The 13,286-nt window shown below is 45.8% G+C and overlaps 1 protein-coding gene across 1 annotated transcript in view; it reads left to right on the top strand.

The window, feature by feature from the left end:
• Nucleotides 1-13,286, top strand: part of CACNA1H (calcium voltage-gated channel subunit alpha1 H) — a 59,285-nt gene that overhangs the window by 19,429 nt on the left and 26,570 nt on the right. Inside the window, exons 8-12 of the mRNA XM_029284479.1 lie at nucleotides 118-536; nucleotides 8,043-8,194; nucleotides 8,682-8,867; nucleotides 9,894-10,011; nucleotides 11,525-11,680. Of these exons, the coding sequence (XP_029140312.1) occupies nucleotides 118-536; nucleotides 8,043-8,194; nucleotides 8,682-8,867; nucleotides 9,894-10,011; nucleotides 11,525-11,680 (1,031 nt within the window). The remainder of the gene's footprint in view (nucleotides 1-117; nucleotides 537-8,042; nucleotides 8,195-8,681; nucleotides 8,868-9,893; nucleotides 10,012-11,524; nucleotides 11,681-13,286) is intronic.

Raw genomic sequence — 13,286 nt, 5'->3', positions numbered from 1 at the left:
TAAAGGCACTTCATAGGGTTGCTCTTTACTAAATTGGTAGCTGTGCTTGTAGACATCTTTGGTTTCTGTTGAATCTACCCATGTCCTCAAGTTCATAACATTCTCCTTACCTTGCAGGCCTCTGCCGGACCTCCAGCATTCTGTCTGGCCTGAATGTGCCGTGTCCCTTGCCTGGGCCTCAAGCCAACACCTTGAGCTGTGAGCTGCAAAACTGCCCATTCTGTGCCAGCATCCTTGAGGATCCTGAGTTTGAGTTCAGCGAGGCAGACAGCTATGAGTCAGGAGAGGACAACAATGGGATCTACGAGTTCACCCAGGATGTAAAGCATGGGGACTTCCGGGACCAGATCCAGCAGCAGAGGAACAAGAAAAAGAAGAAAAGGAAACCAGCCAAGGAGAGGAACAAGCTAACCAAGGTCTGGAAGGCCTTTGGCAACAAGCTAAAACGGATCGTGGAGAGCAAGTATTTCAACCGTGGCATCATGATCGCCATCCTCATCAACACGCTGAGCATGGGCATTGAGTATCATGAACAGGTAAGGAGGTATGTTGGCTTAGCTGGCCAAACTCAGGAGAGGCCATTGTCTGATCTCCTACTTAAAGAACCCACATATTCTTAGTCTTGCTTAAGAGGAGGATCACCTGGGCAACGCATCTTTGTAAGGGTGGGGGACTCAGACCGGAAAGGTTGAAGCACTCTTGGTTGTGTTGGGAATGGCGCTTTCAAGAATACAGCAACTTTACTTTGAATCCAACTGAATGGGGATTCACCTAACACAGGACTCGTCATGTGTTGGCTTATTTTTGGCTTTGCATGTGCTGTAAACCCAATTGACTGCAGTTTGTTCAGTGAAGCATGGTTAGTGTGACCTGCAAACCCAACTTGAATCAGCCCTCTGATCCTTGAATACGTTGATTCACATATCCCCAGATCCTAGTTTTGAGGGGTACCTGGCCTGAGAAAAATGTGAGATTTGGAAATAGTTCTATGGATCTCAGGCATATTAAGCTAATCAAAGTTAATCCATGCAGTCGTTCCTCCTTTGACTAGTGTCTCCACTTCACAGTTGTGTGTCAAGATCAGCAACTGTTCCAGAAGAATCTTTCATAACTTCTTACGGAGGAAAATAAATCATTTGCTTTTCCTGAGAAGACCTTCATCTTTTTAAAAATTTCAGGGGAAGAGAAATCCAGACTGTTCACACTAAGGTTGGGAACACTGGTATTAAAGAACACATCCAAAAGGTGAAGACACCATGTCCCAGCTGCTGGCATCTCGTGAGGGACAGCTGGCTGGAAGGGGATGAGTCATCCCTGAAGCACAGCTGCTTCATTGTGGCTGGACAAAGCTGCCCTTCCTGTGGTCTGGAGTTTCGGGAGAGAGTTGGAATTCACGTGAAGTGAAATCTTCCTCCCTTCTTCAGTTTATCTTTCTCGGATGAGGTGCAGGGATGAGGCCAACCTATCAGAGAGCGAATGATGGGATAGCGCTGTCTTGAGTAACCAGCCAGTTTGGGTCTTCTGTAGACCGCACTGAAGGCAAAGCCAGTTGGGGGAGAGAAGGCACAAGAAGGCAAAGAGTCTGTGCAAGAAGGGAAGGAGTTAAAGTGGTGAAGGGGGACTGAGGAGACCTGGTTGAAGACCACCCTTACCTTCAGAAGCTGGGTGGAGGATGCTGGTCCTGTCTCTTCTCTCACAGAATACCCTACTCATCGGGTTAATGTGGGGCTGAAATAAGAGGGGGGAACTGGTGCATATATGAATCCCACACTCCCTGAAAGGCAAGTGGGACATTTCTCAAAACTCAGAATTCCTTTTCACTGAGCTTCATGTTAGGTTAATGATCCAATAATTAGTCTCTGGCTAGGAGTCCTCACATGGTTGCTCCAAAACAGCTTCTGTGCAGCCTCCCACAACCAAATGTCTACTTCACACAAGACTTTTGCACGAGCTCAGAGATGGACAAGGGTATTGAACTCCCCAGCGGTTATTTTTCCCACCTTGATCCCCCCTGCTTTTCTTTGGGGAGTGGGCTTGTGGGATGCATAAGCCTGAGGTGTTTGCCCTCAGGCCCTTGAGCAAGCTAAGTCTTTGGAGGCACCAAATGCCAGAAAGCCGATTCTTTCCTTCCGGCCCACCTGCCGATTTCTCCAAAGGAAGCAACTGTTCTTCCATTTCTTTTATTTCTTTCAAAATGATTGCGTTGTATTTTCTACTCTGTCTGGTTCCATAGGACATCACTCAGGGCCTCAATTGAATTAATGAAATGTAATCTGGTTTAATTTAATTCAGCAAATGGGAAGGAAGAGGGAGGTTGTGGAAGTGGAGAATTTTACTTGGCAAGCCAGGGTCTTGCTCGCCTGTGACTCTCATCCTTTTTGCTTTGATCCAATTGTGATGGATTGGAGCGATCAACCAAGGACGAGGTGGCTCAGCAGCGGTGACAGCTCTATCGGTTACCCGGTCCCAGGTGTGGCACAGGCTTCCATGGGAATGCCATCCGCTGGTTTAGAAGGCAAGATTGCTCCCTGGGCCCTTGATGATTTGGGTGAAAGGAAGGGGGTCCAAGAGCAGAGGGGGGTTATCTAACACAGATCCCAACCAGATCCTTCCAGCTCAGCCTTATCAGCTCAGATTAATTGCAAATGGATCTCTCAGATCATACCAGCTTCTTTACTCTTTGTGATTTTTATTTTGTGATTTTATTAAATTTATACCCCGCCCTTCTCCCGGAGGACTCAGGGCGGCTGAGTCCTGAGTCCTGAGTCCTGAGTCCAACTCTTAATAGAAGTTGTGATGGAGGTTGAAAACAGCCTATTCTTCATCATGTCCTTGAGATCACCTTAGGACTGAATATCCTTCCTTCCTTCCTTCCTTCCTTCCTTCCTTCCTTCCTTCCTTCCTTCCTTCCTTCCTTCCTTCCTTCCTTCCTTCCTTCCTTCTCCTTCAGATCAGGCCTCCCTTTATTTGAGGATCCATAACATGCTTACAAATACTAATCATGGGTTATCGAAATCAAATATGAAACAGAAATGGATAGGTATACTTTTTTTGTGGCTGAGTCCACGCTGTCTAAAACCGGTCTGATTTTCCATGGCTGCTTATTTATTTATAGTATGGAACCTCAAGAAAAATTAAGGAAAGTTTCTGCTAAGTGAAGTAACAACCATTCTGGGTTACTTCTGGGCCTTCAGAAGTTGTGGGTGCTTCATCACTGGAGGTTTTTAAGAAGAGACTGGACAGCCATTTGTCTGAAATGGTATAGACTCTCTTGCTCGAGCAGAGGGTTGGACTAGATGACCTCCAAGGTCCCTTCCAATTCTGTCATTCTACGAAGTTCATTCCTCAACAGGTCCTTCTCCGTCCCCCCCCCTCCCCTTCATTCACAGGCAGTTGACTTTTCCAGTGTTTCCTTGACCTCCTCTCTGATTGATGGGCTGCTTGAACCAAGGAACCCTTTGTTCTGGCACGGCATCAGCTTCAGCCTCCCCCCCCCCCTCTTTGTCCCACCCGCCACCAAGCAGCCCTTGCCAGAAAGAATCTCCATAAAAGTCTCTTCCTCGGGATGAGTAATGGGCTGGCCAAAGGGATCTCTGTGGCCTCCCTGCTCGATTAAACATTTCCAGCACCCTGGAAGTTGGAAGAGTCAACAGTGGGAACCAGGAGGGCCTTTGATCTCCCTGTTGGTCGACCAAAGTTATTGTCTCAACATGCTGCAAAGAGCAAGCCCTGATTCTGAATTCCCCCTGCTCCCCCCCCCGCTTCTTCCTTTTTGGAAACAGTGCAGAAAAGAGAAAGCCAATGAATGGTCTGAGGTCTGAAATTCCTTTCCTGCAAAGGCCAAAATATTTGGATTTGGGGCTTTCTTTCTTTCTTTTTCTTTCTTTTAAAGGACAACTTGCAGACCTCATAAATCTCTATTAAATCCTCCGAATCAAACTGAGTTTTTCTCTTTGTCCATAATCTTGGATCTCAGAGGCCGCTTGCGAAACGGATCCCAGCAAGAGGGTGGCTTGCATTTCCACTCCACAAATCTTCCCAGATCCAGAGAAACTGCGAGTCTTTCTGTAGATGTCCTCCTTTAAGCCGATACGCAGATTAATGCAAAAACGGACACGGTGGATTTCTGGGTAAAGACAATGAAAGAAAAGACGGGAAGGAGGCGAGGCCATTTTCTCCCCCCAAAGGCTGCCGCTGGGGAATTTGGGGAATTGGACCCCCCCTGATTTAGCTTCTGTTCTCCAGAAAGAGAAGCTTCAGGTAGTCGCATCTCCTGAAAATCTCTCCGGACTCTTCCTTCCCCTTCCGGGGGGAGATGGCAATTGATCTAATCTAGCCTGGCATTTAAGCCACTTGAAATAAAATTGCTTTTTGTCAAGTGAGGCTGAGAAACGGGAACAGCAGAACCTCCCTACCATGCTGGGAGTCCTAAGTGAGGCTAGGAAGTCTGCCTTAAGGAGGGGGGGCTGTCCCCACAGGACCCCGGTCGGTTCCTCAGCCAAGTTAAAAGGACAGGAGTGCGAGGAGGCAGCTGGTTCACCCAAACTGCCATCCTAGGTGGAAATCAGACCCCGTATTCAAGATCAGGCATCTCCAAACTTGGTGGCTTTAAGACTTGTGGACTTCAACTCCCAGAATTTTCCATTCTGGCTGGGGAATTCTGGGAGTTGGAATCCACAAGTCTTAAAGTTGCCACGTTTAGTGACCCCTATTCAAGAGGATCACCTCCTTCTCTCTTTCCCAGAGCAAGGAGCTTTGAAACTCCAAAAGTGGCATCCGCAAGCAAATACCACTTGCCATTCTGGGCCTCCATCAATGCTAGCTCAAATTATTGAATTTGATCCCCTTTGTTTTCAGTTTTTTTGTTTTTTAGCATGCTCTGAGATTCTAGGATCTGACTGGGGGCTAAGCAGTGCTTAAAAGCCCTGCCTCCTTCTTTTAACCAGATCATTAATTCAGCTCCTCACCCACCCAACAGTGGGAACCCTTTTAAAGGATTTCCAGCAATTGGAAGAGAGGTGGGATGGGATGGGCTGGGAGGGGGCTTAGTTAATCCTACCTGAGCCCTGTTTCTAATCTCCTGTATTTGTATTTATTTTATTTTATTTTTAAAAAGGGTTGTATCAAGCACTTACTTCCTTAATGATGTGCATGCACTGGAAATCTAATATGGTAGCCAGAAAGTAATTCATTAGCTAAAGAGATTAGTCATGGGAGAGATTGCAGAGCTCATGAGTTAAGTAAAAGGTTTAATCTGCACTGTGGCCACTCACGTAGCTGCAGAAGTTCAACGGGAGGCAAGCGAAGGCTTTTATAGCCCATAGCATCCGTCACAGAACTCAACAAGGCTAGGGAAATCCTGCTTCAGAGTCTCGTTTAGCATCCTGGTCTACACAAAATTCCTACTAAAAGGACAAGTGTGTGTCCTTGTGAGAAGAAGACGAATGGGTGAACATATTCTAGGGCAGGGGTCCCCAACCCCCGGTCCATGGACCAGTACTGGGCCACAGCCTGCCAGCAACCGGTCAGCACAAACAAGCAAAAGCCATCCACGGGATGCAGGCAGCACGCAAAACCATGCACACTCCAGTCTGTGGAAAAACCGCTCTGTTTCCTTGCAGATGTTTCATTACCGAAACTAGCTGATATCATTGGTGCTAGTAAGGAGAGGGCTTTGCTCTCCGTTTCTGTTCTAGTGGCTGGCCCTGTCAGTGCTGGTGGGTGGTCTTAGGGGATCTTTGGGCCGTTCACTGTTGGCTTGTTTGGCAGTTCCTTGATTTGGCTATTGTTTACTTCTTGATGGTTGGTCTGATGTTAATCTTGGAGTTAATCTATGCTCATCTCGGTGCTGATTGCTGGTGGGGAGGTATTGAGTTCTTTTCGTTCCCTTCTGGCCTTGTTGATTATCTCTTTTGCCTAGAATGGGAGCTGAAGTCCACCCATTTTAATGTTCCCAACCCTGACTTACTCCATTGTTGGTTTTGCATGCTCATCCCTCTTGCAATTTACTTCTTCTGGCATTTCCACCAAGAGTAGCTATCCTGGTCACTGCTGTGCGTCTCCTCCAAACAGATTGACACTCATGGAGTTCCTTCTCCTATGTTGCTTGTCCCAGGCTAATTAGGGTGAATTGTCCCCATAATCACTCCTCTTTTGTCTATAAGGAGAAACGGGTCCCAGGCTGCAATTCCATGGAGTCGAGTGTTTGGAAGCCTCTCTTCCAGGCTTGGAACTCTACCAAACACACCATACAATCATCTAAGCTTGTTCTTAATGCAAGGAAGTCTGGCTGTTTTACAAGAAGAGGCTGCCTCCCTACATGCAGAAAGGTGGGGTGGAGATGCAAGCTCTTCTTGTAAAACAACCTCACTGCCTTGCAAAAAAAAAAAAAAAGCCTACAATGAACCCTTCTCCACTTCTGTTGAATCCGGGATTGTCTTCTTGTCATTCTGACAGCTACATGACATCTCAAATTGAGCCCTTATTTTTCCTCTCTCAGCTGGGCATTGTCTGTTATAATTCCCACACCTCTCAGTTCTTGACCAATGTGGTTCTCAACATGCTGCTTTGTGAATGATGAACACGGAAAGAGAGGGCATTTTTTTTTCAATAAATTCCCTTTTCTGCTTTGGGTCCCTGAGCAGGAGAAGATGGAAGAGACCGCCATCATCTTAGGAAATTAGCTAAGAGAAATGAAGATTAGATAGTCCTAAAGAAGAATAAATCAGCCCCTTTCTTGGCGGTGAGCATAACCTTAAACGTTCAGATCTCCATCGCATCCAACTTCTGCACAAAAAAGATATTTATCTTTCTAAGGCATTTCCCTATCCGTTGGGTTTTTTCATACGTTATTTCCCCAAATATCCATATTTTTGTATCACTGAGACCACATTGCAAATTTGGGGTTGCAGAGGTGCCTAACATTTCAGCTGGGACACAGACCAGGGCAGAAGAGCAAAGTAGACAGGGGGACATTTGCATGAAGTTGTAGGAAAAAAATGGTTTTCTTCCCACTCCAGGTGGTCTTTTTCTGCGAATTAATCAGACCTTCAGGAAAGCTGAAGAAACTTTCTCTGTCTTTCCATACTCACCTTCTCGTCTAGCACATAGCGCAAGGGAAGAGATTGCGAAAGTCCTTGCTCGTGGATCTGGTTAGCTTCCCTAATTAGTTGTCGTCAACAGTCAGGTTGAGTGGATTAGATCACTTTCAATGCAACATTTAAGAGTTGCTTGGAAACCAAGGACAAGATAGGGGAGGAATGTTTTTCCAACCCAGCTGGTCTTTCTTTGTTGACTCCTTGTAGCTAGTTGGGTCCCTTGCTGCAATTCATATTTCATCCACTCTGGCTGAAAAAGTATTCTATGAATAAATAAACTGGTCTGAAAGGCTGTGGGAAGGCAAGATTGTGTGTTGGGTTGAGAAATGAAGTTTTAAACATGTGGTTGCTTCACAGCCCTTCCAGACTAAGATTATACATACAGCACATTCGTTGCAGATGTTTGTGCTAAGGATGGATTCATAAGAATGGGGGAAAGAGTTTCTAGCACTGGAATCAATGGTCAGCTGGGTAGTGTGGGGAGACTTTGGGAAGCCCCCAAAAAGCAGTCAGAGGAGATACATGAGAGAGAGAGAGACAGAGAGACAGAGAGAGATGACAGACGATAGACGATATAGATGATAGACAGACATAGATAATATAGATGCACTAAAATCTTCCTTCTGGATTGCTGATATTTGCAATTGAACTAGTAGATGTGCATTTCAGGCAGATCTAAATTGCTGATCCTATCTTGTTTGATACTTCATCTGCAATTATTACTTTCCCATATTTTGCATCCCGTCGCCCTGTTTTCCATTGTGATAACAATCCCTGTGGTCACAGGGTCAGGAAAACAACTCAGCTTGAGAATCGTGATGGAGCCAGATAACGTTGTCGTTGTCAAATTCTGCTTCATCTGCAACTAGAAGTTAGAAATAGCCAAGGGAAGTATCTTGGCCTCCATGCTGACCTGGATTGCCTTTGTTTCTCCCTCTTGCCCAGCCGGATGAGCTCACCAATGCCCTGGAGATCAGTAACATTGTCTTCACCAGCATGTTTGCTCTGGAGATGCTGCTCAAGCTTTTGGCTTTTGGCATCTGGGGATACATCAAGAACCCCTACAACATTTTTGACGGCATCATTGTTGTCATCAGGTAAGTTGGCTTCTAACTTGGCCTCAGAAGAATCCTTCACACATCGTTCCTTCTTCTTAAAACTGGGGAGGGGAGATGGAGGGAGGGAGGGAGATTGCCTGCCAGCTGAATGTCCTTGCCTGCTTATCTTTTTTAACACTGCAGCAAATCTTGGGGAAGTAATATTCCACTTCTGGTGCCCGTACTCCCTGGGGTCACCTCCCCAAATTTCTTGGGGGGAAGATGTGCTGACTTAGTCGCATCTACAGAGGAGCTGGGAGGGGAGGGGATATAAGAGAATGTACATTTACATCTCCCTCTTTTGACCTCCAAATGCCCAAGTATGAAAAAAACATTCTATGGGCCCAACTTCATTATCTGCCAACATGCCAAAAAAAAAACAGCCGTGCCCCCAGGCCGTCTCTGCCATCAGGGACAATTAAGAAGTTGACGGTTGTTCAGGAGCTGGACAGCCCAAGTTGCCTGAATCTCTGTCTCCATCCTGCAGTGTCTGGGAGATCATTGGCCAGGCCGACGGGGGTCTTTCAGTGCTGAGGACCTTCCGTCTCCTCCGGGTCCTCAAGCTGGTGCGGTTCATGCCGGCTCTCCGCCGGCAGTTGGTGGTTCTCATGAAGACCATGGACAACGTGGCCACCTTCTGCATGCTGCTCATGCTTTTTATCTTCATCTTCAGGTAGGTTTCATTGGGCGCATCTCCTGTCTTGCCTAGTTAACTGGCTGTTTTGTTCCTCTCGGTGCTGCACTAATTACAAGGACAAGGATCCCATTTGCCCAACACTTGGGAATAAACATGGCCTCTCTGCAAAGTGACAGGCTGGCACTGTGCAGATCGATGTCTCCTGGGCCACCTCATTCCTTCTGCATCCTGCCACCCAGGAGACAAATGAAAGATGCAAAGTGACAAGCATGACAAAACAGTACCTCCTCCTTTGTTTGTGATAGTTGGCAAACAACAGTGAGACGCCTGCATCGGAGACCAAGGACAGCTCCTCTCCAAGGAGGACAAGAGTTGATATAGACCCCATGAAAAGTCAGAAATGTACATCAAGTACAATGTTCTCCAAAGGGGAGGAAGAGTTTTGCAATCTGTGAAGCTTTTCTAGGAAAAAAAATCAAATATGTTTTTGTAGACTTCAGGTGGACAAAGAGGCTAATTCTGACTCCCTTCGTGTTTCTCCAACCTGGTGCCTTTGGGGTCTGGGGGAGGCCCAGCTCTCTCATACTCAGTCCACAGGGTCTTCCATCATCCTGCCAGGAAATGCTGGGGATTTTATTCCTCCTGGCCCTGGTGGGACCCAGGTTGGAGAAGACAGTGCTACTGAACTCCTCTTTTCTAGCCGACAACCTGGAAAAGGAACAACGACCTGAGTTATGCCATTATTGCAATTTTTTTTGATTAAAGTTTTATAAATTGCATAAAAAACTAACACAAACTAATAAAGAATGGAGAGGAGAGGAGAGGAGAGGAGAGATTCTGATTTACTTTGCAGAAAACATAAATATAATTGAATTGCAAAATTATCTCTTCCTCTGTGATTACCAAAAAAAAGTCACCTTTTTCTGTTTTCCAACCTGGGTTATTTTAGAGATGAAACAGGAGCTGGGACTTTTTCAAATACTCTGTTCAAATAAGCTGTTTGCCTTTTCAACCATCTTTTCTGTCTTTCTCTCTCTCTTTCCCTCCCCTTCCCCTTCGCAGCATCCTCGGTATGCATCTTTTTGGGTGCAAGTTTGGCTTAAGGACAGAGACAGGAGACACCATGCCAGACCGAAAGAACTTTGATTCCCTGCTGTGGGCAATTGTCACCGTGTTTCAGGTAAGGTCCTTGAGCTGCCCATTTTGTACAAGGAGCTGTACAAAACATTACAAAGATGGACCTTTTGCAGCCTGTTATCTCCAAACCTCCGATATGTAGGTCAGCATTACAAATTACTTGCTGGCTGGGGAATTCTGGGAGTTGAAGTCCACCCATCTTAAAGTGGTCGAGTTTTAAAAACGTCGCTTTGGAAGATTAAAAACCACTTGAAAATTCTCTGGAAAGTAGGGAAATGCTGAGTCTCTCTCCCTTTCAGGCCCCCTGAAATAGATAAACAACCACCAAGGATTAAATAATTGACTGCTGGGAGACTCTGACAGCAGCTTTGTGTCATTTATGTTGTCACTCTGTCCGTCTAATAGAGAGGCTGGTGCTGTTTTCCTAGCAAAGTCTTGCAGTTAACTAAATTAGGTGCAAAAAAGACCGGAGCTGAATTTCTCGTCAAGGTCACTGGAAGCTGCATTACTCTGTCAAGTCCAAGGGGGTTGGGTGAAAACAAGGCTCACTTCCTGCTCCAGGATGGATTTGAAAACAGCTCTCTTGGTGAAGACTGGGCTAGTTTAGAGGGAAAGGCTTGTGCTTTTAGAGCTCGGTTCCTGGATTATTCTGGGTCGCCATCCATACCTGCCAACAGGAAGAAGCCTGACCTATAAACAAAACTGATCTAATTTGCTAACAGGCACAAAATCCTTGCTATTTTGAATAGAGACAAAGAGCATTTTGCTCCTGCAAAAAGTTTCTTTATCTCCTCTCGTAACGCAAAGCCCTCATTTGCATTTATGATCAATGGCTCACAATTTCAGCAAATGTGGTGAGTCAGCAGGAAAAAGACATGCAGGAAAAAAAAAAGGAAAAAAAATGACTCTGGGCGTAGAATCGGATGTACTTTTACCTGCGGCGCTTCCACAAAATGGAAGTCTCTGAAGTTTCTTCTGGGAAGGATGGGTGGCAATCAGATCTGGTCCCGGTTTAGTCAACAGCAGGAGGCTAATAAGAGAAGGTTTATCTCAGCCACTGACCGGCAGATGAGCTGCCAATAAGAGGGGAGAGAGTTTGGGAAGGGGAGGAGCTTGTGGCCATTAGATCCATACAGAAAATGGAGTTGGTCTTTGGTGTCTCACTTCAACCTCAGCTGATGGAATAGTGAGAGATGTTCCTGGGAGGACAGGAACCTGTCTATAAGGTCTTGATGAGTCTCCACTCCTGGGAGAAAGCTGCTAACTAGATGGATCCCACCATCAATCTGATCTTGCACATCTTCTGAACGTGCACAAAAGGGGACTCCATTCAAGAATCACTCAGCAAGGGAGGTCTTGTAGTTTCTTACCAGCTCCTTTCCTTGGAAAGACACAGAGTGGTGGAGCTAGGCAGCAGGCAGAAGATACTATAGCAAAAGGACTGTCCATGTAAGACCACTTGGAAGCTCTAATAACCAAGCATGGAAAAGCAAAGCGAGAGCAGGAAAGAGAGAAGTGGGTTCAGATGTTCTCCTTGCCCCATCTGCGTCTTTCAGATCCTGACCCAGGAAGACTGGAATGTGGTCCTCTACAACGGAATGGCCTCCACCTCCTCCTGGGCTGCTCTCTACTTCGTGGCTCTGATGACCTTTGGCAACTATGTCCTCTTCAACCTCTTGGTCGCCATCCTGGTGGAAGGTTTCCAAGCTGAGGTAAGGGGTCTACGGATGGCTGGTCGGAGGGGGGGGTTGTTGTGTGACTCCACAGACCCCAGTGATGTCCGGGACACGTTTGGTTGCAGCTCCTTATTTATGAACGGCCTGATTGTATCATCGTAACACTTTATACACTGGCCATTCATTTCACTGGCACAGATATAAATAAATTTGTATCTAGATTTCATTTTTAATGTGTGCCATTGTGCCCACAGTAAAAAATGACAATAAACGTCTGTCTGTCTGTCTGTCTGTCTGTCTGTCTGTCTGTCTGTCTATCTATCTATCTATCTATCTATCTATCTATCTATCTATCTATCTTCTATCTGGTAAGAAACCCCAAATACCTAAACATATTCAGCAGGTATAACAGGCCATGAATGAACTTTCTGGCCAGTTAGTTGGGTTTATCTGAGCCGTTGGTCAAACAAAATTCTGTTTCAAAATGTTCCTGCAAATAACTAGCTTCCCACCTGGATACCCTCTAAATAAGGTGACTGCAAATACAAAAATTTCTAGGCAGAATGACGTATGTCAAAATATTTTCATCAAAACCCACAGACAGCTGTGGTGTTCATTGTCAGTGATCTGGGAAGTCTGCTTTTCACCACAGGAAAGCAAAAGTCACAATGTCACTCCCTGGAAGACCTCTGCAAGAACGTGTCCTTCAAGAAACTATTTCCTCCTGATCCTGGTCAGAACTGCTATGCTTTCCCTCTTCTGACATCTCTCTAAGACAAATCCATGGCACAGTTTGAGTTTTCAGCAAGAGTTATGTCCCGTTTCCATCTCAGAAATAAAACCCATCACATCACATTTCATCAAGAAGCTTTTATGAAGTCGTTAGCGTATGGAAATGGACTTGGAGCCTTACCTGCTTGAGCTAAGAATGATGGCCCAGAGAGGGGATTTAATCACAGGCAGGAGAGGGGAATATTATTATATTTTCCCAGCTCAGTGAGAGCCCAGCGGCCATTTACCATCTCCGAATGCCCAACTGCCTTTCTCAGCAGGATGAGAAATTGCTTTGCTCTTCAAGACACAAGTCCTCAAGGAGTGTCAGGGGAATGAAGGGGGAAAGGTAGAATTATGTTCTCCTCCTGAATTCTTCTCTCCACTTTCCTCCATGCATTACTGGGGACCTCTGAGTAATTTAGACTTAACTTCAATCATACAAAAAAATGGGGATCGGTGTGCCAGCCCAGGGTCCTGAAAGCAGCAACTCTGAAATAAGATGGCCATCACAGGTTCAAAATAAAAATGGAAGCAGAGCAGGAAGTAAGTTTGAGAAGCAAGGCAAAACGGACAAAATGGAGGAAAAAATCCCACGTGGAGCACACCTGATGGTTGGAGAAGAATCTTTCGATCAGGAAGTCCATTCCTTCCTATCCAAAAGCTCATAAGTGTCCACTTGGTTCATTGCCTATGATGAATAAAGTCTTCAAAAGTTGGACCTGCAGTGGGCAGATATGATTTTTTATAGGATCTGAGTCAACATAGGTCTAACGTCACAGTGCATTCACATGTTTCCTCCAGCTTCCATTCTTTATTCAGGGCTCCATTCTTCCTCTAAGGGTGAATTGGCTTATTCCAACAGGAGCCC

Source organism: Protobothrops mucrosquamatus, unplaced genomic scaffold (genome assembly GCF_001527695.2).
Source record: "Protobothrops mucrosquamatus isolate PMUCROS unplaced genomic scaffold, P.Mucros_1.0 scaffold640, whole genome shotgun sequence".
Lineage (NCBI taxonomy): Eukaryota > Metazoa > Chordata > Lepidosauria > Squamata > Viperidae > Protobothrops > Protobothrops mucrosquamatus.
Note: the sequence above shows the minus strand (reverse complement) of the source record. Positions and strands in the feature narration are given on the sequence as shown.